The sequence below is a fragment of the Sturnira hondurensis genome, unplaced genomic scaffold, assembly GCF_014824575.4.
Source record: "Sturnira hondurensis isolate 20B ecotype Veracruz unplaced genomic scaffold, ASM1482457v3 Scaffold0018728, whole genome shotgun sequence".
Classification (NCBI taxonomy): domain Eukaryota; kingdom Metazoa; phylum Chordata; class Mammalia; order Chiroptera; family Phyllostomidae; genus Sturnira; species Sturnira hondurensis.
Genome location: NW_028091359.1, coordinates 16,676,986 through 16,703,567, shown reverse-complemented (window position 1 = coordinate 16,703,567; position 26,582 = coordinate 16,676,986). Strand labels below are relative to the sequence as shown.

The 26,582-nt window shown below is 45.2% G+C and overlaps 1 protein-coding gene across 2 annotated transcripts in view; it reads right to left on the bottom strand.

The window, feature by feature from the left end:
• SUPT6H (SPT6 homolog, histone chaperone and transcription elongation factor) overlaps nt 1-26,574 on the bottom strand; it is a 31,514-nt gene extending 4,940 nt beyond the window's left edge. Inside the window, exons 1-31 of one of the 2 annotated variants that reach the window (XM_037070337.1) lie at nt 26,451-26,574; nt 21,288-21,363; nt 16,933-17,074; nt 16,019-16,171; nt 15,842-15,918; nt 15,290-15,482; nt 14,976-15,060; nt 14,088-14,361; nt 13,610-13,711; nt 13,241-13,357; nt 12,823-12,912; nt 12,475-12,617; nt 11,805-11,953; nt 11,557-11,655; nt 10,948-11,077; nt 10,714-10,864; nt 10,399-10,553; nt 10,013-10,208; nt 9,513-9,652; nt 9,278-9,395; nt 8,188-8,264; nt 7,819-7,954; nt 7,386-7,523; nt 7,139-7,306; nt 6,375-6,502; nt 4,890-5,097; nt 4,240-4,387; nt 3,270-3,412; nt 2,017-2,157; nt 785-980; nt 181-419 (exon numbers count right to left, since the gene is read on the bottom strand). In XM_037070337.1, coding sequence (XP_036926232.1) covers nt 181-419; nt 785-980; nt 2,017-2,157; nt 3,270-3,412; nt 4,240-4,387; nt 4,890-5,097; nt 6,375-6,502; nt 7,139-7,306; nt 7,386-7,523; nt 7,819-7,954; nt 8,188-8,264; nt 9,278-9,395; nt 9,513-9,652; nt 10,013-10,208; nt 10,399-10,553; nt 10,714-10,864; nt 10,948-11,077; nt 11,557-11,655; nt 11,805-11,953; nt 12,475-12,617; nt 12,823-12,912; nt 13,241-13,357; nt 13,610-13,711; nt 14,088-14,361; nt 14,976-15,060; nt 15,290-15,482; nt 15,842-15,918; nt 16,019-16,171; nt 16,933-17,041 — 4,203 coding nt within the window. In that variant the 5' untranslated portion in view covers nt 17,042-17,074; nt 21,288-21,363; nt 26,451-26,574. The remainder of the gene's footprint in view (nt 1-180; nt 420-784; nt 981-2,016; nt 2,158-3,269; nt 3,413-4,239; nt 4,388-4,889; nt 5,098-6,374; nt 6,503-7,138; nt 7,307-7,385; nt 7,524-7,818; nt 7,955-8,187; nt 8,265-9,277; nt 9,396-9,512; nt 9,653-10,012; nt 10,209-10,398; nt 10,554-10,713; nt 10,865-10,947; nt 11,078-11,556; nt 11,656-11,804; nt 11,954-12,474; nt 12,618-12,822; nt 12,913-13,240; nt 13,358-13,609; nt 13,712-14,087; nt 14,362-14,975; nt 15,061-15,289; nt 15,483-15,841; nt 15,919-16,018; nt 16,172-16,932; nt 17,075-21,287; nt 21,364-26,450) is intronic. The other variant, XM_037070336.1, reaches the window with a different exon arrangement.
• Nucleotides 26,575-26,582: the final 8 nt, after the last annotated feature.

The window sequence follows — 26,582 nt, the reverse complement described above, 5'->3', positions numbered from 1 at the left end:
ATATACAAAATTAGTATCAAGTGATTTGTTTCACAACCAACCTCCTACTTGGTGGTTTGTGTAGCTAAAATACATGTAATGCATACAAGTCATTAATGTCAGATGACATGAAGTGGCCAGAAATGGCTTGTGTTTGGAAGCAGGAGTGGGGATGGGAAGTGAGCAGGGCCTGGCTCTCACCTCGCTGTTGATCCACAGAGTGGCTCCCAGGCTGAAAGCATTTTCCTTGCCCTCTTCCCGCACATCCACGTGCTGGTAGATACCATCGCTGACCTTCCATGTCACTGTCAGATGATTCTCACCCTTGCTGCTTGGTCGAATGATCACGTCGCCCTGGTCCATGGTCTCCATCATCTTTTCTGCTTGCTTGAAATTTATGTTATGGAAGGACGGATGTGCGATCACTCGCTTGATATATGCTGAAGAGGGCAGGAAAGAAGCAGATCAGGAGACGAAACTGGAGACCAACAGCAATGGCTTAATCTCTGACCCACTATTGAATTCTGAGCCTCAACTCTGATATGAAAGATGTGTTCATTGGGGCCCTTGGGTGCTGACAGAATGAAGTTTTAAGAGTAATAATGCATTAGCAAAGAAAATGTGACCCCAGAGACCTGGCCCTGCCAACGACTCCCTTTAGATATCTCTGGGCCTCAGCTCCTCGAAGCCAAGCACTCACTCCCACAGGGAGGCTGAGCAAGGGAAACTGCCATCAGCACGTGCATCCTGCAGGGGCAAAGAGGCTCAGACGGGGGGTCAGAGGCACGGTGGTGGGCATACTCACTGGTCCGCTGCTGCTTCCGCTTCATGTCCTCCTCCTGCTTGTGGTCTGCTGCTTCAGTGTCGAAGTCATAGTAGGTGTCCTTGGGCAGTTTCCACTCGTTGTTCCTGTCCATGAGGTCTGAGGTGCGGCAGGTCAGGTCCGCGCTAAACTTCTCGATGTCAATCTTCATGATGCGGCAGTGAACAGTCATTCCCACCTAGATCCACAGAACATTTGAGCTGGAAGGGACAAAGACAATCTAGCCCGAGGCCCTGTTTGCATTTGAGTGAACAAAAGTCCAGGCTGAAAGATGAAGTGACTTGCCCAAAGCCAGCCAGCTACTGATGGCAGGTAAGTTCAGGGTTGAGTCTGGTCTGCAGACTATAGGCTATGTCTTGTCCTGATGCCTCCTACTCTAGGCAGGAAAACCAACTGGAGTTTACAGGGACTTATCCTGTCACTGGGCCTATTACCTTCTCCCATAAAGTTGCCTAGTTACTGCTCCTAGGAGGTATCAGTCTGGTTGCCCTTGGAGGGGAAGGAAGTAATAGGCATTTTTTGTACTTTACCCTTGACTTGAGCCTATCTGTCTAAACAGTGATAAAAGGCAGTCACTCTGCACAGCTCACCCTTTGAAAATCTCCCTAGCTTAATTTATTAGAAACAAAGAGTCTTTGCCCAGCTTTCCTGAGTCTGGAGTTCTCAGGGTTCACAACACTTAAACCAGAGAATTTGGCAGAACCAGGACTAGCCATGTTACAAACTAAACTGGGTAATCTGGAAGAGGCATTTGAATTTTTCTGAAAAAAAGAAAGTACTATTTCCTTCCCCATCAGGTGGTGAGATTAGAGACAACACAGGTAAATGTCAAGTGCTATATCTAGTGTATTTACACATAATTAATGGCAGGAGACTATTAGAACAGAAAGGGAACTTGGCCTCTGTGTTTCTCAGCATTCAATGCTGGGCCCTGCTTCCTGCCCCCTGGACTAAGCCACAGCTTCCCACACTGGAAGAGAAAGCCCTCTCCCACAGGGCTGGCAGCTTGACGAAATTTCGCAAGGCACTAAACAAAAGCATTCAGATGTTTCTTGCCTTGGCTTCTTTCAATTAGTTATAAATCCTCCTGAAACTCTCCCCCCACCAACAGCCACTGGGAACAGAGCCTAACTTTTCATGGGGGCAGCCCAATGTTAAAGAGAACCCAATTTAGGCAGCTGAAAACCAGTGCCTTAACCCAGTCATTCATCTACCTTCACTCGCTCTTCTGGTCGCTTTACCACTTTGTCACTGAGGAATTTGGTGGGGATGAAGCCGGTGACACCATTGTCTAGTCGTGTTTTGACACCGATGGCTTGGCCTGGGCATGAACCACTGTCAAAGTGGTTCCAGACCTAAAGAAGGCACCAGGAGAGAAGCTTGAGCATTAAGATTCTGGAAATCAGCCCTGGCAGGTGTGGCTCCGTGGATGGAGTGTGAGCCCGCAAACCAAAAGCAATGGTTTGATTCCAGTCAGGGCACATGCCTGGGTTATGAGCTAGGTCCCCAGTTGGGGGGCATGTGAGAGGCAACCACACATTAATGTTTCTCTCCCTCTCTTTCTCCTTCCCCTTTCAATGAATAAAAACAAAAATCTTTTTAAAAAGTAAGAAGCAAAACTAAAAAAGATTCTGGAAATCACACATTCTGAAAAGAGCTGCCAAGGGTGTCGTAATTTACCATCGACACCTGGTAAAATGGTTTGAACACACAATGACTCAGCCACCCACCAACACAGAACATGAACATCCTCAACATTCTTTCACTTGTAACTCACGTTTGGCACCACTGGCCATCAAATCAACTGTGAGTTTTACGCTAACCTATATGTCCTTCTAGCTGAAACTGAGGCTCCCCTCTCCCAGTTTGTTCTGACCTAGTGGGCGTAAGCAACATCAAAGTCAGTCTCCTCAGAGAACCAGTTGCCTCTTGGCTTTCCATATATTCTGGACAGATCCCATCCGCTTCTTTTATTGAGTAAAGATAAAAAACTGTCTTTTACAGTCTGCCTAACATTTGAAGACCATGAAAAAGCATTAATAGAGTTCTGACTATGAGAAAGGCAGATGACTGTCTAGAGGAATGTGGGAAAAAATTAAAATGTGTTTGGAGAACAAAAAAAGTTGAAGGGAGCCTAGAGATACCGTCTAACTAGCAAAGGGACACTGTGCCAGCTCTGCAGGTCAGAAACTCGTGTCCTCACGTCTCTAATCTGGTTGAGCTAGGCGCCCAGAGAATGGGAAACAGGGATTAAGGGCTGAGTCAGAACAGAAGAAAGTGCACAGATCATCACTCACTAGCACACGGAGGGACTTCATGTTAGACCTGTTTGTGTCCTAGTCTTCTTCCATCTTTGTGTATCATTTGGGAAAGCATTATCGAAACACCCCTATTGCCTACTCCTTTCAAGGGCACTCATACCATTTATGCAAGGAAGTTCAGTGACCATGGTAACCGCAGCACATACCTCGCTTAGTTCTGGGAAATTGTCCTGCTGACAGAAAGGGCACTGCCACAGCCCAGTCTCGTCGTTTCGGATTGCCTGGTCATAGCTCTCACCCTGTGGCCGCCTGTGGGCAATGCCAGTGACATTGCAGATGATGAGCTTTCCTGGAGGAAGGGAAAGAGAATAGGAGCCAGCTGAGAGAACTGGAGAGGCAACTTCTTCCATCAACCTTTTGCTGACAGAACATCTGCCTTACAGCATCTGCACTGATTTCCCTCATGTCTTTGACAAGGAGGATCCTCCCCTGATTTGTAGACATAGGAAAATGAGGCTTATAAAAGTGAATTCATAAAGATTCCACAGCAGCCCTGGCTGGTGTGTCTCAGTGGACTGAGCACTGCCCTGCAAGTTGAGGGGTTGCGGGTTCAACTCCCAGTCAGGAGGGCACACACTTGGGTTGTGGGCCAGGTCCCCCTTTGGGGGGGGGTGTTGGAGGCAACCAACCAATTGATGTTTCTCTTGCTAGTCACTGTTTCTCTCCTTCTCTTTTTCCCTCCCTTCACCTTTCTCTAAAAATTAATAAGTAAAATCTTAAAAAAAAAAGATTTCAGGTTAAAAACGTAATTTGACCTTGAACTCAGCTTTGACTCCAGTCTAGGGATCTTTAATCTTTTTAAAAGCTCCCCAGGCACAGTAAAAACCTGCCTTATTCTGTTGGAATCACTGCTTGGTTTAAATTTATATAGTAAACCTTGGTTCCCCAAGCACTGGGGCCTCAGACCCTAAGATCTGTGGCCAGTTACGAAGCTTGCCTGAACTCTGCATTCTGATCACCCCCCACCCCACCGCCTGAGCTCAGCCTCCTGTCTGCTCCCACCCAGTCTGTGGAAAACTGGTTCCTGATGCCAAAAAGTTTGGGGACCACTGCAGTAAGTGTATCCTCCCCACCCCTACATATCCTTTTCCAACTAAAACTAGACCCAGCATTTACCAATGTAGAAGGTCTCTGGTGTTTCTTTGGTTAACATGTTGAAGATTTCTTCTGTGTTGGGAGAGCGGTAGGCTGTCCGCAGGTCCTTATACCGACAGCTCAGCTCTGCCCGGATGTCGTACAGGGTGATATGTTTATCACCATATCCCTGGGGAAGAAGCTCATCAACAAGAGCCTTGCAACCGCTCCTCAACCCAAACCCTGAGCCTTTCAATGAAAGCAGTAGGCTAAATGGTTTCTGTCAGGGCTTCTTTTCTTCTTTCCCCCAGGATTAACTACAGAAGGTTTTCAAACTTCTTCTTATCCGTAAAATACTGGTCTATAATAAAAGGGCTTTGGAGAACCCCATGTACAAAACAGGCAAGTGTGAAGCTGCAATGCTGGAAGGGAGGAGGAGGGCCCAGAAGGAAACTATTACCTAGCCCCTCCCAGCTCCTTCCCGCCCCTCACAATAACTGCAGTTGCCTTGGATCCTTAAAAAGCAGATGAAAACTTCTTTGAGACACCCAGTGTGGATGGAGGGAGAAGAGAAAATCAAGCTTCTCACACTAATAATACTGGGGGTTTCTCTGGAGCCTTGCTGTCCAGCTCTCCTCCCAACTAGGCCACTGGGATGGTGTTTACACCAGGCTTTCTACCCTGTTACCCACCTGCCTTTCCAGTTCTTCTGCAAAGGCATCTAGGTCCAGGTCCTTGAGCCGCTCCGGGTTTTCCAAGATCTCCTCAAGGGCTCCAGCAGGATTGGCATCTTCAGCTGATTCATCATATTCCAGAGCATCCACTGCCATTTTCCTGGCCCACTCATAGGTCTCAGGATGGACTCGAGAACCATCAAGGACTTCAATATATGAGTCAGTGCTAAAGGAAAGGCAGAAAATGGGCAGGGTATGTAATGAAAAGTTTCTGGTAATAGTCCAAATGTCCACTAGTAGGGAACTGGTTGAATAAATTAGGGTACCTCCATACAGTGGAGTACTATACAGCCATTAAAAAGAATGAGGTAAATCTATGTGTGCTGACATGGAAAAATGGCCACGATATATCGATACATGAAAAATGCACTGCAAAACACTATGAACCATATGATCCCATTTTTGTAGTAAATGGGTAGTTAGTAAATGCATAGCAAAAATAAAATTTAGAAAAGTTGCAGTATACATCAAATTGTTATAGTAGTTATCTCTGGGGAGTGGGATTATGGGGGACATCCACTTTCTGCATAATATTTCTGTATGTTGAATTTTATATAATGAACTTTCACAAGTCTTTTAATAAGATAACGCAAGAAGGGGGAAAAAGACCTTTGAAAATTTGCTGACAACTATTTTCCCCCATAAAGCCTTCCCAGGCTGGTCTTGCCCGTGCACTCACATGGACCTATGTTATTCGTGGAGTGTTACAGCAAAGCTGGGTGGAAAATGAAGTTTTACAACTTGAAGCCTATTTCCCCACTGATTTCCATTACTGAATGAGGAGCTATGTGCCCGTGGAAAAGATCCTCCAAAGACTGAGTTGATAACTTCTGGAGAGGAAGAGGTCAATAGTGAAGTCCAAAGTCCAAGTGAATAAAACTTTCTCTCAATAACATCATCTCAAAACACACTGAATCTCTTTCCCCCTTCCGTATCTCCTCATAACCCCATTCTCCTTTTCCACTGCCCCTGCTATACCCACCCTTATAAGCCATGACACACCACCACAACAAATTTGTTTAATGAATAAAACCTTCCCTCTTTAAAATTTTTTAAAAATTTACTGATTTTAGAGAGAGGAAAGGAGAGAGAAACATTAGTTTGCTGTTCCACTTATTGATGCGTCCATGAGTTGATTCTTGTATATGCCCTGACTGGGGATTGACCCCGCAGCCTTGGAGTAGCAGGACGCTCTAACCAACTGAGCTACCTGGCCAGGGCCCTAGGTTGGTTCTTTTTATGTTTCTCTCACCAAGAAAAACTTCACATAATTGAACCGATCTTTTCCATAGGTCAGAGGCTCTTGACTGAACAAAGGTTTCATCTTTGTTTTAAAACATTTCTTAATTTAAACAGCTTGTGGCCCTGTGGCAGCCCTAAGCCCCTGAAGCCCCAAGCAAAGCCCATGGGAATCTCTCCTGGTTTACCCAGGCGAGGCATCACCTGTCCCCCAGGGAGGCTGTGTCGATCTTGAGGAAGCCAGCACAATTCATGAAGACTTTGGGACCCATGTGGCACATGGTGACCAGCTGGGTCCGGCTCTCGAGCCTGGTGTTGTTCTGCTTCAGGATCTAGGGTTGAGGACTGGAGTTAGTCAGAGCAGGAGGCAGGCCCCACCTCCCAGGCTGCTTTCAGGTTTCTGGGAAACTCTCCATGATGGGAACTCTGTCCCTGTGCCCCACTGTCTAACTGAGCACTACACCATACTACTGTCTGCTACCAAAAAATTATTTTAATGACCTATGTTATACCCACCAAAGGTAATATATAACTAATACATACCTTAAAAGATCATGATAAAATATATACTCAAGTACCCATCACTAACCTTTAGAAAAAATATTATCATCAATAACTTTGAATCTTCCTGCATGCTCCATTCCCCCTAATTAAAATCCTTTTTCTTTCCAGTGGAAAAAATCCCACTATCCCAAGGTTTGGGCCTGATACTCTCTTGCCATTCTCCATCTGTTTTCCTCCATGGCTTACCGCTATCTTTCCATGAGCCACTACAGTAAAGTAGTGAAGAGCACAGCTGTGGCTACCAGGTCTGAATGAAGTCTGACTCCGACTCCCATTAGCTGGATGACTCTGGACAAGGCCCTTTACTCCTCTGAGTTTAGTCTTCCTGTCTAATCATATTGGCATGGTATAAAGGTTCAAGGAAATGGGAACTTTTCCTATTCCCTGATTCAACCCAATCTTACCTTCAGAAGATGGGTCCCTTTTCGAGGTCCCAGGCCACACACATACTGGATTAAGGCCTGACTATAAGGATGGGCAATGGCACGGTTGACATCGACCCCAACCTCATTGACTCGGTTGATAAATTCACAGTACAAGGCATTGAGCAGCTCCTCTTTCACCACATGCTCCTGTCGACACACAGCAGGCAGGGAATAAGGTTACTGTGCTACTCTGCCCACCTAGACCTGCCTGTCAAATCCTACTCACCTGCAAAGGGTGAAACTTGAGACACAGGATGTCTTCGTCAGAGCTGCACACCTGGGCAAATTCGATCAGAGGGTCCTGGATGCGCCGGGCCAGGGAGACAGCTTGTCTCAGCACTGGCGGGTAATCCCGGAACTCTGCCTAGAGTCAAATGAGGGTCAGCAGAGCCATAAAGTTCCCTCGGCTCCAACAGCAAGAGAAAATCCGAACTGTTCTGGCTTTAAGTCACCTTCTCTCCTCCTTTGGGACCATTTTTCTGGGGACCAATTTAATCTATGAGGTTTCTAGTCTGAACCATGACTGACAAAAATGGAAAACCTCTCCATAGGTAAAGAAACAGGTGTAGCCCTGTGGCCCGAAAAACCTCTGTTTCCCCTACTAAGTCTCTCCGGGAATGATAGCTCTAGGCTGTGCAGGTCTAAGGGTCCAGCATTACCTCTGATTTTTTGCTGTTCATATAGAGAATGGCCAACTCGTTGTCAACCAGCTCCACCCCAATAGAGGAAAGCTGCTGGCCCTGGTCCAGCTCATGCACAATGCGCTTCACATCCTCAATCAACATCTGGGCATCCCTGGAGAGATGAAGGGTATTAATCAGGGCTATTTCTGCACAGTTTCTCATGGGAGGGATAGGGGGTGGGGCTGTGGGGAGGAGAGAGCTGTGAAGACAAGGTACAATATTTCCAGGAATATTCCCTTGGGATGGGGATATTACCAAGGATCTACACAAGCACATGCGAGACTCAACAACAAAAGATGAGTGACTTTAAACCAAGTCTGGCCCAATCCCCTGGTGCCCACCTACCTGTTTTCTCCTGCAACTGTCACCACATGGGGCTTTTTGTTCAGAAGAAATTTCTTCAGGGTTTCAATATCTTGAGCCTGGATTGAAAGAAAATTGAAGTTAAATGACTCTGAAAATAGGGAGATTTCAAGAAGTTCTCTCTCCCTAAGTAGCTCAAGACCTTACAAAACTAGAGAACAATGATGTATATCACATGTTGTCTAGCTGGAATGCAAAACAGAAGGACTAGGCTCTCTGGATGGAATACTACACACCTGTTAATGTCTTCTGAGGTTCTTATACTATGGGTTACACTTGGGCTGTGGTTAACTAAAAATACGAGGCTTTGCCCTGGCTGAGTAGTTCGAACAGTTAGAGGGTCATCCCCATACACCAGGGCTATGGGTGTGATCCCTCGTCAGGGAGTGTACAAAAACCAACCCATGAGTGCATGAACAGACTGAATAGATGGAACAGGCCGATTTCTCTCTCTCCCCCCCTTCTTTTCTCTCTCAAATCAATAAATTAATAAAAAATATATATATAAAATAAAAACACTTGGCTCTGTTTTAACGTAAACCATTGCCTGACAGTCAGGACTATTCTGATTTCCAATTCAAGATTTTTCTCTCTTTTTTAGTTGTTTGTTAAAAATTACTTTTTAGAATGGGCACTCTCAAGAAAATTGAAAGACAGAGTTAGGTTAAAAAATCAGAAGTATACACATGAGATGAATTCAAATTCCTTCCCTTAGAAAAACAGACACTGAAAGACTACAGCACGGAAAAGGCTGGCTTAACGCCTCAGTGGCTTTCAGCTTCTGGAACAGGCTGACCCAGATGCTGTGAGAACAGAGGCAGTCAAGGGCAACTCCCAAGCACACAAGGCTGAGGAACTGGCCTCAAGCCAGAAGTAAATTCTGCACCAGAACTTGAGTGCCATCTAGTGCCTAAGGAAGTGAGACTTATCCTAGGACTTGAGGGGTAAGCAACCAGGTCAGAGACATTCAGGGTCTTGCATGGGATGTTGCTTAGACCATAAGCACTTAACCCCCCTGAGTTAGAAGATAATATTCAAGATGTATACTTGGTGACCCACCCCAGTCACTTGCCTTTTTCTCCCGTTCTTCCTCTCTCCAAGCAGTTCGCCGTTTGGTAAAATGGGGCAGCCGGAGAAAGTCTGTCACTTCTCCTTCACCGTTGACCAAGGCGCAAAACACAGGGTGATCTCTGACAGCCGAACAAGAAAAGAACAGTGTGATACTCAGCAATATGAGGATATGAATAAGAGAATAAGAATGGAACACAGGTAAGAGTGACGGCAGGTAGGCAGAAATAGTGAGTTACCTGGCAGAGGAGAAAGCAATGCCTAGGACGCGGATGCCTTTTCCTTGGTTCTCATCCATAAAGTCATCATCTTCCTCTACCTGTTGATCTGGCCGGTAGGGTGCTACCTTCAACCAGTTGTAGAGCTTTCGACTACAGGCCTGGGGAGGAGACACACCAGACACCATAGCATGCTAAGGAAACAGATGCAGGCACATGTGTGTATTCATATGCACATGTTCCTAGCCTTTGGCAGGCTTACAACCAGAGGGCATACCTTGCTTTTGGAAACTGCAAAGTACACAGAGGACAGCAACATAAACAATAACTGTTTGGATTGGCAGGTAGGGGTGGAGTGGGGGAAGAGGTTGCTCCAGTAGAGGGGTCTTGCAATGACCCAAGCCCTGTTTGTACTCCCTCTCAAATTCTGCTCTGCCTGCCCCCAGAGTTTCTCCTTCAGCTGTTAGGGGTTCCTTCACTCTCAGCTCTAGTTTGGGGAAATCATGAGTTTCTGTTCTCACCTTTATGACATATTCTTTGGCTTCGACCAGCAGCTTGTTCTTGAGTTCTTTGGCCATCTGCACATAGAGGAACTGCTGCAGAGCTCGCTCAATGGCCATGGTGCGCTGCCGGTTCCACTCCTGCACCTGATGGCTGAACTCATCTCGATAGTAGAACTGTTTGATCTCTTCGAAATACGTCTGGTCACTGCCATACCTGAGAAATGACAACACCGTGGTTTAGGGATGAGAAAAGGTGATGCCCAACTTCCCAGACAGTGCGAATGAGCCACTACAATCGCTTGCTCAATTTTGAAATTGTGGTTCACATTCCTGAGGGACCCCTTCCTCCAAGAGATTCCTCTCCAAGCCCTCCCCAAGAGCCCCGACCCCAGAGCTTTGCTTACCCTTCCACGCCCTTCATATCTATGCTGATGTCAATGGTGAGCAGCCCTTCCTCTTCAGCCAGGCACATCTTCAGGAACTGGTCATCTCTAAGTTCCTTGACAGGCTTGTTCTTTAAGTACTTGAAGGAGTAAGCGTAGTGAGCCTCATCCACATCCTATATACATCAAGAGGGAATCATCAGCCTACAGGCTGGCTTGGCGATGGGAGAAAAGACTATCTCTGTGCTCTCAGGCAGAGAGCTGAGCTACAGGAAATTCAGCTCAATCAGCAAGCTGGGCCACCTGCTGGATTAAAGTCCTTTATCCAGAGCTCACCTTTCTACCTTTCTTGGTGGGGGTTATATTTAGCTTGGCTCGCTCCTGAAAAGTCTGCCTCAGCACCTGCCGAACCAGGGGCTCTCGAGCAATCTGCAGGGCTACCATGTAGCGGGCACCTTCTAGCACAGCTTCTGGTGTAGGGAACTGGCTGTGGGGAAAATGGAGGAGTTACAGAGGCAGGTGTGTTGGCTTCAGGCCCCTCCTCCTGGCAGCTACCTGTTGCTTGCCTACCTGCAAACATAATCCTTGGCCAGCTCCAAGGGCTCCGCAGGAAACTGTTCTGTCTCGTGCCGCTGGTAGCTGTCCCGGAGGTTTTCCCCAAACTGCTCAGGAGTAAGGCCAAACTTTTTGGCCAGACCATCTAAAATAACCAGGAGAGTGAAAGGTAAGGCAACAGACTCTTAAGGGTATAGAGCAGCAATTCTGGCACCAGACTTTAAAGAGGTCATGAATGAACAGGACCAGGGTGTCTTACAAAGAGCAACGAAAAAACTGACTTGAAATATCTAACAGGTTGTTATGAGGCAGAAGAAATAGAAATTTTCTATGTGACTCTTGGGCTCAGAACTAAGGTGGAAGCTACAGCTTAATAAAAGAATCTCCCAAAGATAGGATGGGCTGTCTCCCTCTAGACATGTGTTTCCATCCCTTCAGGAATTTAGGGAGAGGCTGGACCACTGACTATGGGGTGAGTGTGGGACATGGGCGCAAGTGCTCAGAGCCAAACTGGTCATCCACTCAGATGTTCCTTAAATGCTCTTCCCACCCACCAGTGACAATCCGGGACTCCCCTGCCTCGCTTGAGGCTGGAATGCCCTGGTCCTAATGGCTGGCTTTTACCTAAGCCGGCACTCTGGCAGATGGTGTACATGTCTCGGCGGGAAGCCTGCTTGAGCTCTGGCCCCCTCTGCTCCTCATCTTCTGCCTCCTCACCTTCACCTGGGAGGGAAAAAGGAGTTTTTCGCTGGTTTCCAATCACTCCCAAGGATCTGATGCATACAGAGAAGCCCCAAAAGGCACTCAGCCAAGGGCATCCTTGGACATGTCACGGCCATCGAACCTCCTGGGACTTCTTTCCCAGCACTCACCTTCCTCATCTCCCTCTTCCCTTACACGCTTCAACTTCTTGCGGTTGGCCTTGGCAGCATTCTGCATCTTGGGGATGTCACGGCCGTAATAAAGCAGGAAATGGCTGTAAACATCTTTCAGCTCATCCATTGACTGTACATCCTTGAGCCTGAAGGAAGGGACGTAAGACCTCACTTGTCACTAAGGAAGAGCATACCCCAGTTCTGCTACAAGAGATCCAATTCCCACCAGGCAAGATCCCAACCAGGACGGGTGCCTGGATTCTCCAATTACTATGGACACTCAGTGGCCCCAGACCGACACTTAATTACAACCAAGGTATCTTAAAGGACAAATATGACAAACAAATGATGGTTGCTGGTTGTTAGAAGTACAAACAGAAACGGAGAGAAAGACAAGGCAGCAAGTCTTCAGTGAAGTTCACTCCTTGACTCAGTCCTTGCCGCACCCCCCAGTTTCACAATACTGGCCACTAAAATCATTTGCTTCCACCTCACATCCCTCTGACTTCGGGCTCACCAAGCTACTTTCTGGTTATAATTTGGTTTCCTAAGTAACTTCATATACATATGCTGAGAATTTTGCAAGGTTACGCTCGCCTGGGGTTGGTGGTGGGGCTGCCTTTGATCTGAGGGCTCCGTGTCATGCAGTGAACCCTGCATATGCTACCTCTCCATGTCGGTGGTGTCCAGAGCCCGGATGCCATCAGCGAGAGGTTTGTCAGGGTCAGCAGAAATTTGCTCATACTGATAAGCCTGCATCTTCTCAAATAGCCGCGTTAGGTTCTCTTTGCGGATCCTTAGCTGGGTCCACTAGGACAGGATAGGACAGCAGTTAAGGGCTGGTGTTCAGCCTTGGAGTCTCAAGGCTGTTCCATTCCTTACCAGGAGACTTTGGGGAAAACTAACAGGCCTGGGGGTGGTGTTGGGGGTTTGGGCTGCTCAGAGAGCTTGGGCCCTGATAATAGCAGTGTCCAATCCAGTCCTCAACCCCCTGGGGAGCGTGGAACCACATTACCTTTTCATCCCACTGCCACACCCTCCACAAGTCATTGATGTGCAACTCAGGCTCCACATACTCCTTCCGGTAGAAGGCAATAAAAGGCACCTGGGGTGGCAAGGAGACAACACTCAACCAGAGGGAAAACTCTGTATGGATTGCCTTTGCCAGGAAATTCCTCGGTTTGGAAGACTGGCCTCCCTCACAGGCCCATCCAGGGTGCATGCTCTCTGCCACTGGGGAAGAAAATGCTGCAGACAGGGCAGCACCGTTCTCCCAATCACCAGTCTCCTGTAGTCCTCACACTTAAGTCTAGGGGCCACTGCTGAGGACTGGAAAAGGGGGATTCCCACCTGACTAAGGTAGTTACCTTGTCCCTCATCCCCTGGCTGAATTTCTAACACTGGAAACGGGTCACTAGAGATTGAGGTGCTACCTCAAAATGCTGATTTCGCATGAAGCCCAGGGCCTCTTTAATCTTCTGAATTGTGCTGGGCCCTTTTCGACTGAAGCTGCTGGTTGGCTGTCCTCTGTCCAGGTAATCACAGCTTTCCTATAGTCGGAATAAAAAAGAAACAGCAACAGCACTGTCACTTGCTTTATCTCACCACACATGAAACTGCGCATGTCACAGGATGACCGTCAGATGAAACCGAGGAAAACCCCTCTCATCTGTGCGTGCGCGCGCATACGCGCGCAGACACACACAGAGTTCCACAACAGGCACACAAATGTTTGGGGTGGCAGAGGAGCAGCCCCTCAACTTCTGGTTCATGTCAAACACAAGGACCTTTTTGGGGGGTACCTGCAAAGAAATAGTTGGTGTGGCAAAAGCGTTCCTGTAGATCCAGTCAGCTTCCTCTTCTAGTTCATCGTCTTCGGCCCCTTTGACTGGGATGGAGCGGAGCTGCACGGGACAAGACAACCGAGTGAGGCTTTCTCTTGCATCCCACGTAGGAGAAACACACACCATTCTGGACAAAAATGTGTGCTCTGCAGGCACACAATTCCAGGACCCAAAGGACTGTCGTCCTGGCAAGAAGTAGGCACTTCACATGTTGCTAAAGAGAGTGCCATTTCAGGATCCAGAAGCAGCACAAGTTCGTCTCCCCCCCTTGGAGAGCTGGACCCTGTACCGCCCAGTCAGGTTGCACTGACAGCCAACTTCTTAGATCACATTTGCTGTCACTGTTGTTAAGATGGTTTCTCTGCTACACCCTTGCAGCAGGAGGCTCAGAGCTGGTGATGACAGGTCAGCAGGACAGAGGCTGGTAGTTTCTTACCTGGAACCTCTCAGGCAGGTCAGTGGCTCGAATTTCATTGTCCTGGTCTGTGAGGTGACTGCTTTCCAGCTCGCTGGGCTCGTACATCTCAAAGATGCTCCTGCGGCTCACACGTTTCTTGGCGGTCTTTTTGGGGCGCACTCGGATCTCACCCTCAGCCTCATCATCCTCATACTCATACTCTTCCTCTAGTTCTTCATCATACTCATTGTATTTCTCAAATTCGTCGTAGTCAAAGTCTACACCAAAAATCTCCTGGGCTTCTTGCAGGGCCCTGTAGGTGAGAGCAAGGGGCAATAGGCCCAGGTTCTGGTGAGAGGAGAGACATGCAGCCCCTGAATAGACCCTTTACTTGCCCCAAGGGAACTGAGAAGGTTAAGAGAAAGGCAAATCAAAAAGCGTTTTCACTGTGGAAAAGAGGCTTAGCTGGGGGATGTTTCTAGGGATGTTATTTATGGAGGATAAAAAGCCCATCTTTGACACGTTAGTGACAGGGATCAAGTAGCAAGAGGGCAAATGTGTTCAGATCCAACTCAGTGGATCTGTCTTCTGCTAAGGCATTTCTGTGTACCTTAGGGCAAAACCTTTCTTCCGACAAAATTCTATTTAGAAGGTTACCATATAAATGAATGAACGTGGACCTGCAGGCTGAAGAGAGAGACTGGAGTCTTGCCCACCCAATCCCACAGTGATCCTATAATGCAGAGGGCGCTCGCTCTAGGAGCTTCTAGGAGCAGGCTGACATCACTGCCTAGCAAATGGCACTTGTAGCAGGAAAGCAAAATAGCTGAGAACCACCAATGTCCCATTTTTGGCAGGAGCCTCTAACCTCCTCGACTGGATTCACTCATATGTTATTATCACTACCTTGTACCAGACCCCACTCACGCATCTGTGTATCCAGGAAGCTTCTTCCGCCATTTAGGTTTTTTCAGAGGCTGTCCATCATCATCCACAATGAAGTCATCAATGTCTGGGCAGGAAAGGGAGGGATTAGTGCTCAGAGCCAGGACTAGGTGGCTTTAGTTCCTACTATGTGAGTGGCCAGTGAGGAGGAGAGTAGGGAATCTCCTAAAAATGAACTTTTTCTGTGTCAAACGCTGGGGTCCTAGAGCTGATGAATGGTTCCCCACCCTATTCCTAAGGGCTAGGAAACCCTAACGCTCACCCCAGCACTGGCTTCCCTGCCCGATGCTACATACCTGACTCTTCATCATCTTCCTCCTCCTCCTCTGCGGGAGCCATGGGAGCCTCCATGGCCTCCTGCCCTTCTTCCCCTTCGCCATCCTGGAAGATTTCCTCTGCAATGGCCTCTTTCTCATGTTCCTCCTTGCCATATTCCTCCTCGTCGTCGTCCTCATCGTCTGACATTTTTTTGACACGTCGATATTTTTGCTAGGGGTGGGAAAACCTGCTTCATCAGGGTCTGAGGGGACTGGCATAAGGAGGTCTGCTCTCCAGTCTCACTCACGTTTTCCCACGGGTTACGCTGACCAAGGGAGGTGGGAGAGAACCACATTACGTGGAGCTCTTTCAGCCCCAAAGCCTACCCCTGAAATGCTCACAAGCCTTTCTCTGACAGGCACGCAGGTCTCAGATATAAATCCAGACTCCACAGCACAACGCTACTGGGCAACTCTCTCTTCTCTGATGTTCTCCAAACTGTTTTGGATGTGCCTTTTTCCCCAGAAGTAACTGAATTTCAAGGGCTTTCTCCTTCACCCCCAGGGACAGAGACAAAGAATAACACTTACTCCTCTTTTGACTTTGACACCCAAATTCTCCTCAATGAGGTCAAAATCATCATCCTCCAGGCGGTCATCAAAAGATGCTGGAGAAAACAAAGTGTTACCCATGGTGACCGACAGGCCCCTTTTCCATGGTAACTCCCACCCCAACCTCGCTTCACTTGAGGAGAGATGACTACTCACTGCGTTTTCTCTTCTTGTGACCAACATCATCTTCTGAATCACCAGAGTCGCTACCCTCATCCTCCTCCCCTTCATCTTCATCGTCATTGATAAAGCCTTTCAGGTTACCCTGCTCATCCTGATCATCGGGGTTCTCCTCCTCCTCCTCCTCATCTATAAAACATCCACGTTTGAGACATGAGGTTTGGGAAACATGTTGTTGTGGGGCAGGGCCACCTGCTTAACTGTGGTTTTCCATCTACTCTGAACCGAACGGCCTGGGTGCCATGCTAACTCTTCTGCTTCATCTAAAGGTGTAAAACATGACCACTGACTTAGAACACAAGGATGTGGAAGAGACTCTCTCTTTCTCCTATTTACCATCAGTTTGTAGGTAAGACGATTCCCTAATTACTTTGGCTCTTTACCAGAGGCTTTAACGCCACCGATACTACCTTTGCTTTCCTCTCAGTTTATAAACTCAGCAATTATATTCCTTCTTTCATCATAATTCTTTTGATGAAACTTATATTTTCCTTTCTGCCTTTAAAGCTATTTCACGGTCCTCTGCTGGTGACCCTAATGGTTGGGTTTGGTCAGAAAAATAGAAAACTGGGTGCATGAATACCAACACTACTAGGTCTCTAAGAGGGAAACACTACATATGTATTTGTTTACTGTCTGTCCTCTACCCTTAATGTAAACTCTACAATAGCTGGGTTTTATTTTGTATTGTTCATTCTAAGCACAGTGCCTGGCATACAGCAGATAGATAGATACACAATAAATACTCTCTACGAAATGACTGAAAATTCTCAAGCTGGTACCTCATGTGTGATAACTTCTGTGCTTAGCCTGAGCCTCCCATCAGCAAGAATCCAACTATCCAAAGCTTAGCAATAGTGGGAAGAAGCTGGAGGCTGGGGACTCCTCACCGTCATCCTCTTCTTCCACAAATTTCTTGGTGACTCGGGGCACCACCTCGCCTTCATCGTTGTACTCTTCCTCTGACTCCTCGGCTTCACTTTCTACAAAATCAGACATCGCTGCAGCTTGTCACGGCCTGCCTGAAAAAGACTAGAGAAGGAAGAGCGACGGTGACAAAAGAATGAGACACGTGACTTTACAGAGGCCCTACACCTTTTCACAGACAGACTTTTAGCCACATGCAACCGCTCTGCCCAATCAACTCCACCTGGGGAGGAGAGCATAAGCATCGGATGACTCCATCTCTTCTATTTTCCATTCTTCCATGGATGCTCCTCTCATTTGTACCTTTAAAAAGGTGATTATACTGGACTTCTCTCTATACATGCTATCTTACTTCCCCAAAGAGTTTTACTCACTTTTCCATTTGGGGGCAGAAATGGTCAAATGAGGAAAAAAATTAGTGTAGAAATAATTATATAGGATGGTGGTATGGAGATTATGTGATTTGCTCATCAAGAAGTTTGAAAACAGGCCTGGCTGGTGTGGCTCAGTGGATTGAGCATTGGCCCGAGAACCAAAAGGTTGCCGCTTCAATTCCTAGTCAGGGCACGTGCCTGGGCTGTGGGCCAGGGCCCCAGTTGGGAGTGTGAGAGAGGCAATCAATCGATGTATCTCTCACACATCCATATTTCTCCCCCCTTTTCCCCCACGATTCTCCTTTCTCTAAAAATAAATAAATAAAATATTAAAAAAATAAGTTTGGGCCCTGGCTGGCGTAGCTCAGTGGATTGAGCACGGGCCTGCGAACCAGATGATCGCGGTTCGATTCCCAGTCAGGGCACATGCCTGGGTTGCAGGCCAGTTCCTTGCAGGCTAACTACCAGCAGGGGACGCACAAAAGGCAACCATACATTGATGTTTCTCTCCCTCTCTCCTTCCCCTCTAAAGATAAATAAACAAATAAAATCTTTAAAAAAAAATATTAAAAAAAAATTAAAGAAAAAAAATAAGTTTGAAAACAATTAAGTGCCAAATTAATGACAGACATTTTCATATACAATATACCTGGCTATTGGCAGAGACAAAAGAACTTTTCAATAAATTAAACATTTCATTAACTTGAGCCCACCTTTTTAGCAACATTAGAATCATGACTCTACTTTTACCATTATCTCCTTTCCTCCAACCCAGCAAAACAACAAGAGAAACCACAGCACTTTGAAAAAGATTTACAGGGTCTACTAAATAAACATAATTTAGTTAAATGCAAAGATTGCTAAGCTTAAGGGTAGAGATCAAATCCTGGTCCCATCATGTACCAGGTATATAAACCTGAGCAAATGATTGAATGTGTGAGTATCAATTTCCCCATCTAGAAAATGGCAACAGTGTATCCACCTACAAGGTAGCTGAGGATATTATATGACATAGGGGAAAGAACCTAGCATATACTGTTTCAATAAATGTTAACTAAGTTTGAATATGATTTCCAGACTTAATTTTCCTTCGCATTCTGTAATTTTGTATCCATCAATCCCAACTTTGTCTTCTACTTCCCTGATTTCTGACTGATCCAAAGCCCGGAAACTGCAGTGCACAATGCCAAAAACATGGAGCTTCCCGGGACTTGATAAGAACTTTAAAAAACAGCATATATCATACAAATTATACCATCAAGATTTGACTCTGGAATCCTGAAGCTGGTTGCTGATAAACTCAACATCACCCCTCATCTTGTTCTGAATTACGGTCATTGTGTACATGTCTATTTTCTCCACTCAGACTATAGGCCTATGAAAGTTGGAGACTCTCTCCAATTGAAGGGGTAATAAAAACTATGAAAACAGCCCTGGCTGGTGTGGCTCATGGACTGAGCATCCACATGTGAAGAGAGAGGGCAAGGGTTTGATTCCCTGTCAGAGTACATGCGTGGGTTGTGGGCCAGGTTCCTGGTTAGGGGCTGTGTGGGAGACAACAGATCATGTTTCTTTTGCATATCAGTGTTTCTCTCCCTCTCTCCTTTCCCTTCTCTCTAAAAATAAAAATAGCACTGGCTGGCATGGCTCAATGCATTGAGCTTGGGCCTGGGAACCAACAGGTCACTGGTTCAATTTCCAGTCAGGGCACATGCTTGGGTTGCAGGCCAGGTCCCCAGGTGGGGACGCACAAGAGGCAACCACACATTGATGTTTATCTCCCTTTCTCCCTCACTTAAATGAATAAAAATTTTAAAAAAACTATGAAAACATAAATGGCACTCTGAGAGGCATCTGTGATACTCTGTGATTCTGTACCAGGTAAGCTATTTATATCCTTCTTTGTGCTCTTCACAAAATATAAATGCTAAGTATCTGTTAAATACTACTTACTTTTCCATATTGTTGCCATCATCCCAGTGGAAGTCGGCAGTGGGAAGGGAGAGAACAGGAGGGTGGCTAAAGGCTACCTGAAGTGATCTAAGTCTAGCACGAGCTTTAGGTTCTGTGGCTCTAATTCTTCAGAAAATTACCTGTTCTGACATCAACTGATGCCACAACTAATTAACTTAAGATCAACTAAGCTCAAGGGAACACAACTAAAGGTACTGAATTCTGGTGGAAAAGGAAAGGCAATGATACGGTCTTATGTTCAATTTTAGGCTGAGGTTTCAGATGCCATTTTTTTTCAAACTTTACTAAAAGCCTACCATGTACACACAGTCTACTAGGAATTGGGAAATGGAAGAGAAACCGGATTGTTGGTTCTCAAGGAGTTGACTGCTAGTAGGAGAAAGACATGAAAACAAATAAGGATCCTAAAATAATTTTATATATTATTATATTCGTATAGAGCAGGCACAGGAAGAGAATCAGAAAACAAACCCAAAACACTCACACAAAAACCCAAGCAAAACTGGGTGGGTTTCTAAAGTACCCTAGAAAGGCTAGGGTATTTTTATTTAATTTTTATTTTTTAATATTTTATTTATTTATCTTTAGAGGGGAAGGGAAGGAGAGAGGGAGAGAAATATCAATGTATGGTTGCCTTTCGTGCGTCCCCTGCTGGGAGTTGGCCTGCAGGGAACTGGCCTGCAACCCAGGCATGTGCCCTGACTGGGAATCGAACCGCGATCATCTGGTTCGCAGGTCCGCGCTCAATCCACTGAGCTACACCAGCCAGGGCCTAGGGTATTTTTAAACAATTAAAAAAAAGTACCCCCCAAATAATATTTATCACACACCTACCAAGTTCTAGACACTTAACAAACACATATTAACCTTTACATTGTCCTATGAGTTACAGCACACTTATCACTCTGTCCAACAGAGGAAACAGACTCAGAGATAAAGCCAGCTGTTCAAGCGACACAAACAACAACCACAAGAGCTGAGATCTGAGTCAAGATATGTCTGACTCCAAAGTCACAGCTGTTTCTGCTGTATCAGCAGTTCTCGGTGTGGTCCGGGAACACACCCTCCTTTTACCGCCGTAAACTCTCTCCCACGAGTTTACGGCAGTGTTTGCCAGATGCTAGATGACATGTACCAAACAGACTGAATGCAGAAGCAGACATGAGAAATTCAGCTGTAATCTGTTAAAGCAGACGTTAAAAAGATGAAAAACAGACAAGCAAACAGGAAGTAAAACAATGCCACTCTTCTCACTATTTTTTTATTCTGAAGATTATACTTGTTTTTCATTAAAAGTATTATTTATGTTTAAATGTAGTAGGATTATTTTCTCTAATGAGATATAATCAACACATAACATTATATAAGTTTGAGTTGTATAAGTGTTGATTTGATGTACCTGTATTTTGCAAAATAATTACTTTTTTGTAGTAGCTTTATTATTTAAAATGTGTGTTTTTCATTTTCACATCTAATCCTGTATACCTCAACATATATAAATCTCATAAACATCAATAGCTATAACTCACACAAACAAAATAATCTTTGGAGTCTTAAATTATTTTTAAGAGTATAAAGGGGTCTCGAGATCAAAAGGTTTGAGAGCCACTGCACTGGACCATGGTACAGGCCCTGCAAGGTGGTGACGCAGGGAAGTCTTGGGGTTAGATCCATGCCCTTTCCCCCTCTAAGATCTGTACCCTTAAGGCCATATAGTTTGACTGGTGCCAAAAAATGAGTATTTAAAACTTCTGCCAATTAATCTGGTGTTCTAATTTTGACACCGCTTCCCCTCAGCCATTAAAAATAGATTTGGGTACTGCAGCCCCTACACAAGTTTGCTCTAATTAAGCTATCAAACCCACGAATTCAATCTTGTAAGGCCTCAACACCTTCACATTAAATGCTAGCTATCTCCTGCAGACCAGATGCCCTACAGCCTACTCAACAGAGAGAAACAGACAGCCTACCTGATGAAAACAACGGCTTTCTTCCATCCCAAGGGTGGCTGGTACTCTGTGCGGCACGCAGCTTTTCTCTCATTCCCTAGGTTAGCAATAAAGTACATGCTGTGCTGTAGTGGGGGAATGCCTCCAAACTAGCTCACTGCCAAGACTTCCAGTTAAAAGAGCTGTGCCAGACACAATCCCAACTTGCTGCAACTTGTGGGAGCTAGATGTGCAAAGGATGCTGCAGCAGTGCTGCAGGCTGAGGTTGGCAAATATTCCAGAACAAAAACACTGCTACTTATTAGTATATGATTAATATTACTACACGATACCTGAGATGAGCCTGATATAATTTGAATTTTGTATTTAGTATTTAATACTTATGCTCTTGAATATTACCCACATTATGACTGCAGGTTAAATTTGCTACTGAAATAGGTCCAGAAGGGGAGTGGGGTGGTGAAAGGAGAAGGTTTCTCCAGACAGAAGCACAGCTGCAGTGCAAGGTGGGGCTCAGAGGGAGAGGCTGGCGGTTACCATGACATTCTCTGGAAGACGAATGGAGCTGGGATCAGATTGCCACAGGGGAGGCCTCCGCAGTCCCTCCCTTTGAACATGATGTAGGAGGCAATTAAAAGGAGACCAGAGCAAAAAGAGATGTCTGTTAATTCCCTCCACTAGCAGCTTCAATTAACCTTTGCTTTTTGTTTTTTTTAGGGTCAAGTTCTTTGCTGGGATTTGGGTATATAAAAATGAGTAAAATGTGCTTTTTTACCCCCGTGTTCACAACCTGTCTCAAAACACTTATAAAGTCACGACAAAACATAATAAATGTTACATGATAGTCATATACCAAGATTATGAAAGTAATTTGAAGAGGGAGGTCAGGAAATACCTCAGAAAAAGTGATGCCTGAGTTGAGAGGAGTTAAGAAGATAGTCTGGAGAAAGGGAACATGAGCAAAGGCTTAGGTTTGAAAGGGCCTAGTGGTCTGGGGAACAGCCCTGGAAGTTTGGTGTGGAGTTTAAACTACAAGACACTCTGTACTTTATGAGCAAGGACTAAGCCAAATTGGATAGTTCATCAATGACTACCCAATTTGGAATCCAAAAACATAAAAGTTCAATAAATAAAAGTATTCTTTTTATTTATTGATTTGAGAGACAGAGAGAAATATCAGTTTGTTGTTCCACTTATTTATGCATTCATTGGTTGATTTTTGTATGTGCCCTGACCGGGAATTGAACTTGCAACCTTGGCATACTGGGATGACACTCTAACCAACTGAGGTACCTGGCCAGGGCCAATAAATAAAAGTATTCAGAGTCCACGTAAGACAACCTTCTTTTAAATTTGGATTCAGAACTCTGTTATGAAATATTCTAATTCCACCTATGTTAAAATATAGAAGAGGCTAATTCTATATATAATAATTTTAACATGCACACACATCATATTTGTGAGAAATGATTTTAGAATCTTTTCAATGTCAGGGTATAAAAAGCACTACTGTTAATAATGGTTCACATAATAAGTAATTTAAAAATATTAGTCATCCGAGCTCTGGCTGGTGTAGCTCAGTGGATTGAGCGCGGGCCTGTGAACCAAAAAAGTATTGTGGTTTGATTCCCAGTCAGGGCACATGCTGGGTTGCAGGTCAGTTCCCAGGAGGGGACACACAAGAGGCAATCACACATTGATATTTCTCTCCCTCTCTCCTTCCCTTCCCCTCTAAGGATAAACAAATAAAGTCTTAAAAATATATATTAGTTATCCCCTTTCTTTCCAAGTTTCCCTGGGGAACAAGGAGGAGCAGAAACAACTGAAATTTGTAACCAGATTCAGAATTCCTGCAACACAAGGAGGGAGTGATGGCTACTGAGCCTTGCACACAGTTAGGAAACATATACAACAGTATATCTTGTATACTACTGTAGCACAGGGTTGGCAATCTACAGAGGGCCAGACCTGCCACTTTAGCACAAAAGCAGACACAACTTGTAATGGTCCAGGAGACTTAGTTTGGTGACTTCTAACCTCAAAGTAGAGATCTTCTGCCCTGGCCTGGTAACTTGGTTGGTTAGAGCATCATTCCCACATGCCAAGGTTGTGGGTTCGATTCCTGGTCAGGGCACATATAAAAGTCAATCAATGAATGCATATATAAGTGAAGCAACAAATCAATGTTTCTCTCTCTCTCAAATCAATACATAAAAACAACAACAACAAACCCCCTACACGTAGAGGCCCTTAATAAACTGACAAAGGTACCACGGGAACCTGTAACAGAGGACCTTAACCTGGTTTTGAGGAAGTAACTTTAAACACAAACTTTAAGAGTAAGGAAGAATTAGCTAAGTGGAGGAGCTGGCTCCTTCAGAAGTGGGTCGAGAAGTGTGGTGTTGGAGAAGAGCACTCCAGGATGAGGCCTAGGATGCAGTGTGGCAGGAACAGCGATGGCTACTTTGGGAAGAGAAAGAAAGGTTCATAATGAATTGGAAATGAAGTTATAAGGATCTTGGTAGGATGTTAAGACTTTGGACTCTATCTGAACGGTGCTGGGAAGCCTCTGTGGAGTTTTAAACAGAGAACTGACAGTATTTACTCGCTTATTCAAAAATATTTAACGAAAAAAAAATTTAATGAGTGCCTATTACATGCCATATAGAAGACAAAGTTCCTGTCCCTTTGATACCTGTGTTCTGGTGCAGGAGAAAAATCATAAATTATATAGACCTGTTATAAGTGGGAGGAAGGAAATAAACACCCTTAGCTCTGCGAGTTCAGGTTGAGATAGGAAGAATGGGTAGGATGTGGTATGCAAAGCCAAGGGAAGAGGCTCCTGGTAGAAAAGACAGGAAAGAACTTGGCATATAGTATGTGATGTTCTAAGGCTAGTACAGCCAGAGAACGGTGAAGGCAGCAGAATGTGAGAGGGAAGGGCCTCCTTAAGCAGGGTTATGAAGGCCATGGAAAGCCATTGGAGTATTTTAAACAGGGAAATGACATGATGTGACCTGACCTGATCCTGCAATATGGAAAACAGATCAGAAGGGATCTGAGTGTAAGCAAGGTGAACTGAGGATAAAAAGATGATGGTGGCTTGGAACAGGGAGGTAGCAGTGAAGATGAAGGCTAGAAGACATATATGAAACATATTTTGGAGGTAGAAATGACATGGCTTACTACAAGACTTGGGGATGGGGAGAGCAGGGGAGGATCCAAGGTGTCCCTGGCTTTCGTAACCATGTGGATGAGAGTATCGCTTAGTGATGTAGGGAAGACCAGGTTTGGAACAAAGGGAAAACCAAAATTTTCTTTATGCTATGTTAGGTTTGGGACATTTAAGAGTCATCCGCACACAGTTATTATACTGGCATACTCTCTGCACGATTCTTCAACACAGAGGAAGGAGGACTGGACTAGAGATTTAACCATGCTTTCAGACGGTTATTAAAGCCATGGGACTGGATCACCTGAAGGAACATACAGAAAGCCCAGGGTTAAACTGTGAAGAAAATTCAATGGTTAGACACCATGCAGAGAGCAAAAGTGGCCAGCAAAGGAGACCGAGAAGCAGTTAGACAAGTGGAGAATATCCAAGAGTGACGTGTCCATGAAGAAAAGAGAATGTTTCAAGAAAGGAGTAAACTGTCTTGAATATTTTCCTCAGACAATGAGGAAAATGGAAACAATGTATGCCTAGAACTTGGTAATATAGAAGTCACTGGTGGTCTTAATAAGAGGAATTTCAACAGAGTGGTTAAAAGAGAAATCAGACTGGTATAGGGTGAAAACCAAATAAAAGCGGAGAAAGTTGACAGAAGTAGAAATCTGGCTATGAAGGGAAATTTTTAAAAAGTAGTAGTAGTTGGAGGTGGTTAAGAGGAATACCAGAAAGAACATAATGTGTATATTGATGGGAACAGACTTTTATAGAGAGGTAGGATTTGGTGATTGATATTATTGGGAATAACAGAGAAGAAAAATGTAAGGATTATATACACAGGATTCTTTCTGAATGTGATGCCATTATTGAGACCAAGGACTTGAGAGCAAGAGCCAATTTATTTGCCCCCAAAGACCTGGGCAAGCTTCCTTACTTGCCAAGGTCTTCTGAGGAAGAAGTATAAAATGTGCCCAAAGCACAATGGCTTGATGTAACTAATTTCTTGATGAGGTTTAAACTTCTAAGGGAACAACAATACTATGCTAATCTAATGTGGTAGCCAGACAAACCAACTGAGTAAGAATGGGCTAGTACTGGCTGAACAGATAAAAGTTATGGAAAAGGGCTCTAAATTCAGGGCTGACAGGGAAGCAATCATACTTTTGTAATCAATGCAACGAAGACTTGGGTAATTTTCAGATAAACAGAGAACCAGGCCACACACCTCCAAGAAATTAATCAAATTCAAAATTGTTTATACTCTCCATGTTTATTAGTAGCAGTGGTATAACTCAACAATCCCTAGTTATTTCTGACATTACAGTGAATTTCCATGGGCATATTTTCGGAGAGCTTAGGTCTCCTCTTAAAAAAGAAAAAGTATTAATTCTTGCAACAACCAAGGGAAACGGACTGACTGCTCCAGCTGGTTCAAGGAAATGCCTGGAAAGAAAGGCAGAAACTGGAAGAAAACAACATTTTGACTTAATAGCCCATTTTGATGTCTGTGGTAGGAGTTTGTGGATGCAGACAGTTCTCTACAAAAAGTTCTAACTTTACTATTCAATAATACGGAAAAAGATGGAATTTGGCATAGGCCTTTAGGCCTGATGGTCGAGATGCTGAAAGCTTCATAGATACATCTCCAGAACAAATAATTCAATAATCTAATCCTGACTCAGAAGCCACAGACCCACTCCATTTCCAATCCTTTCGCGTGGCCCAGTTTTCAAAAGCTACGACAGAAGGACGGAATTCGAGTAAAACTGTTGATAAAACCGGTCGCCCAATTCACGGGCTCCGGGTGGCTCAGGGTTCGGATATGCCTTGAGATTTTGAGCAACTATCCCGCTTTCCTCCTCCTTCTCCCTCATTGAGCTGGGAAGGCCGGGGACCCCAGATGTTCCCGCATACGACTCCCCAATACCTCTTCCCTTACAGGACCAGGCCTTAGGAGCCTGGTGCCTCACCTGACCCATTCAAGCAACACGTTTTCCAGTCCGAACTTTACCTACCGGTAGCCCGCCGCTTCTCCGTTGCGCTAAACCCCCACAGAGGAAAATGGAGTCGTCAAACCGAGACCGGGAAAGGATAGTAAGCTCCCACCGCACCGATCCTCCACCGCCACCGCCGCCGCTGCTGCGTCA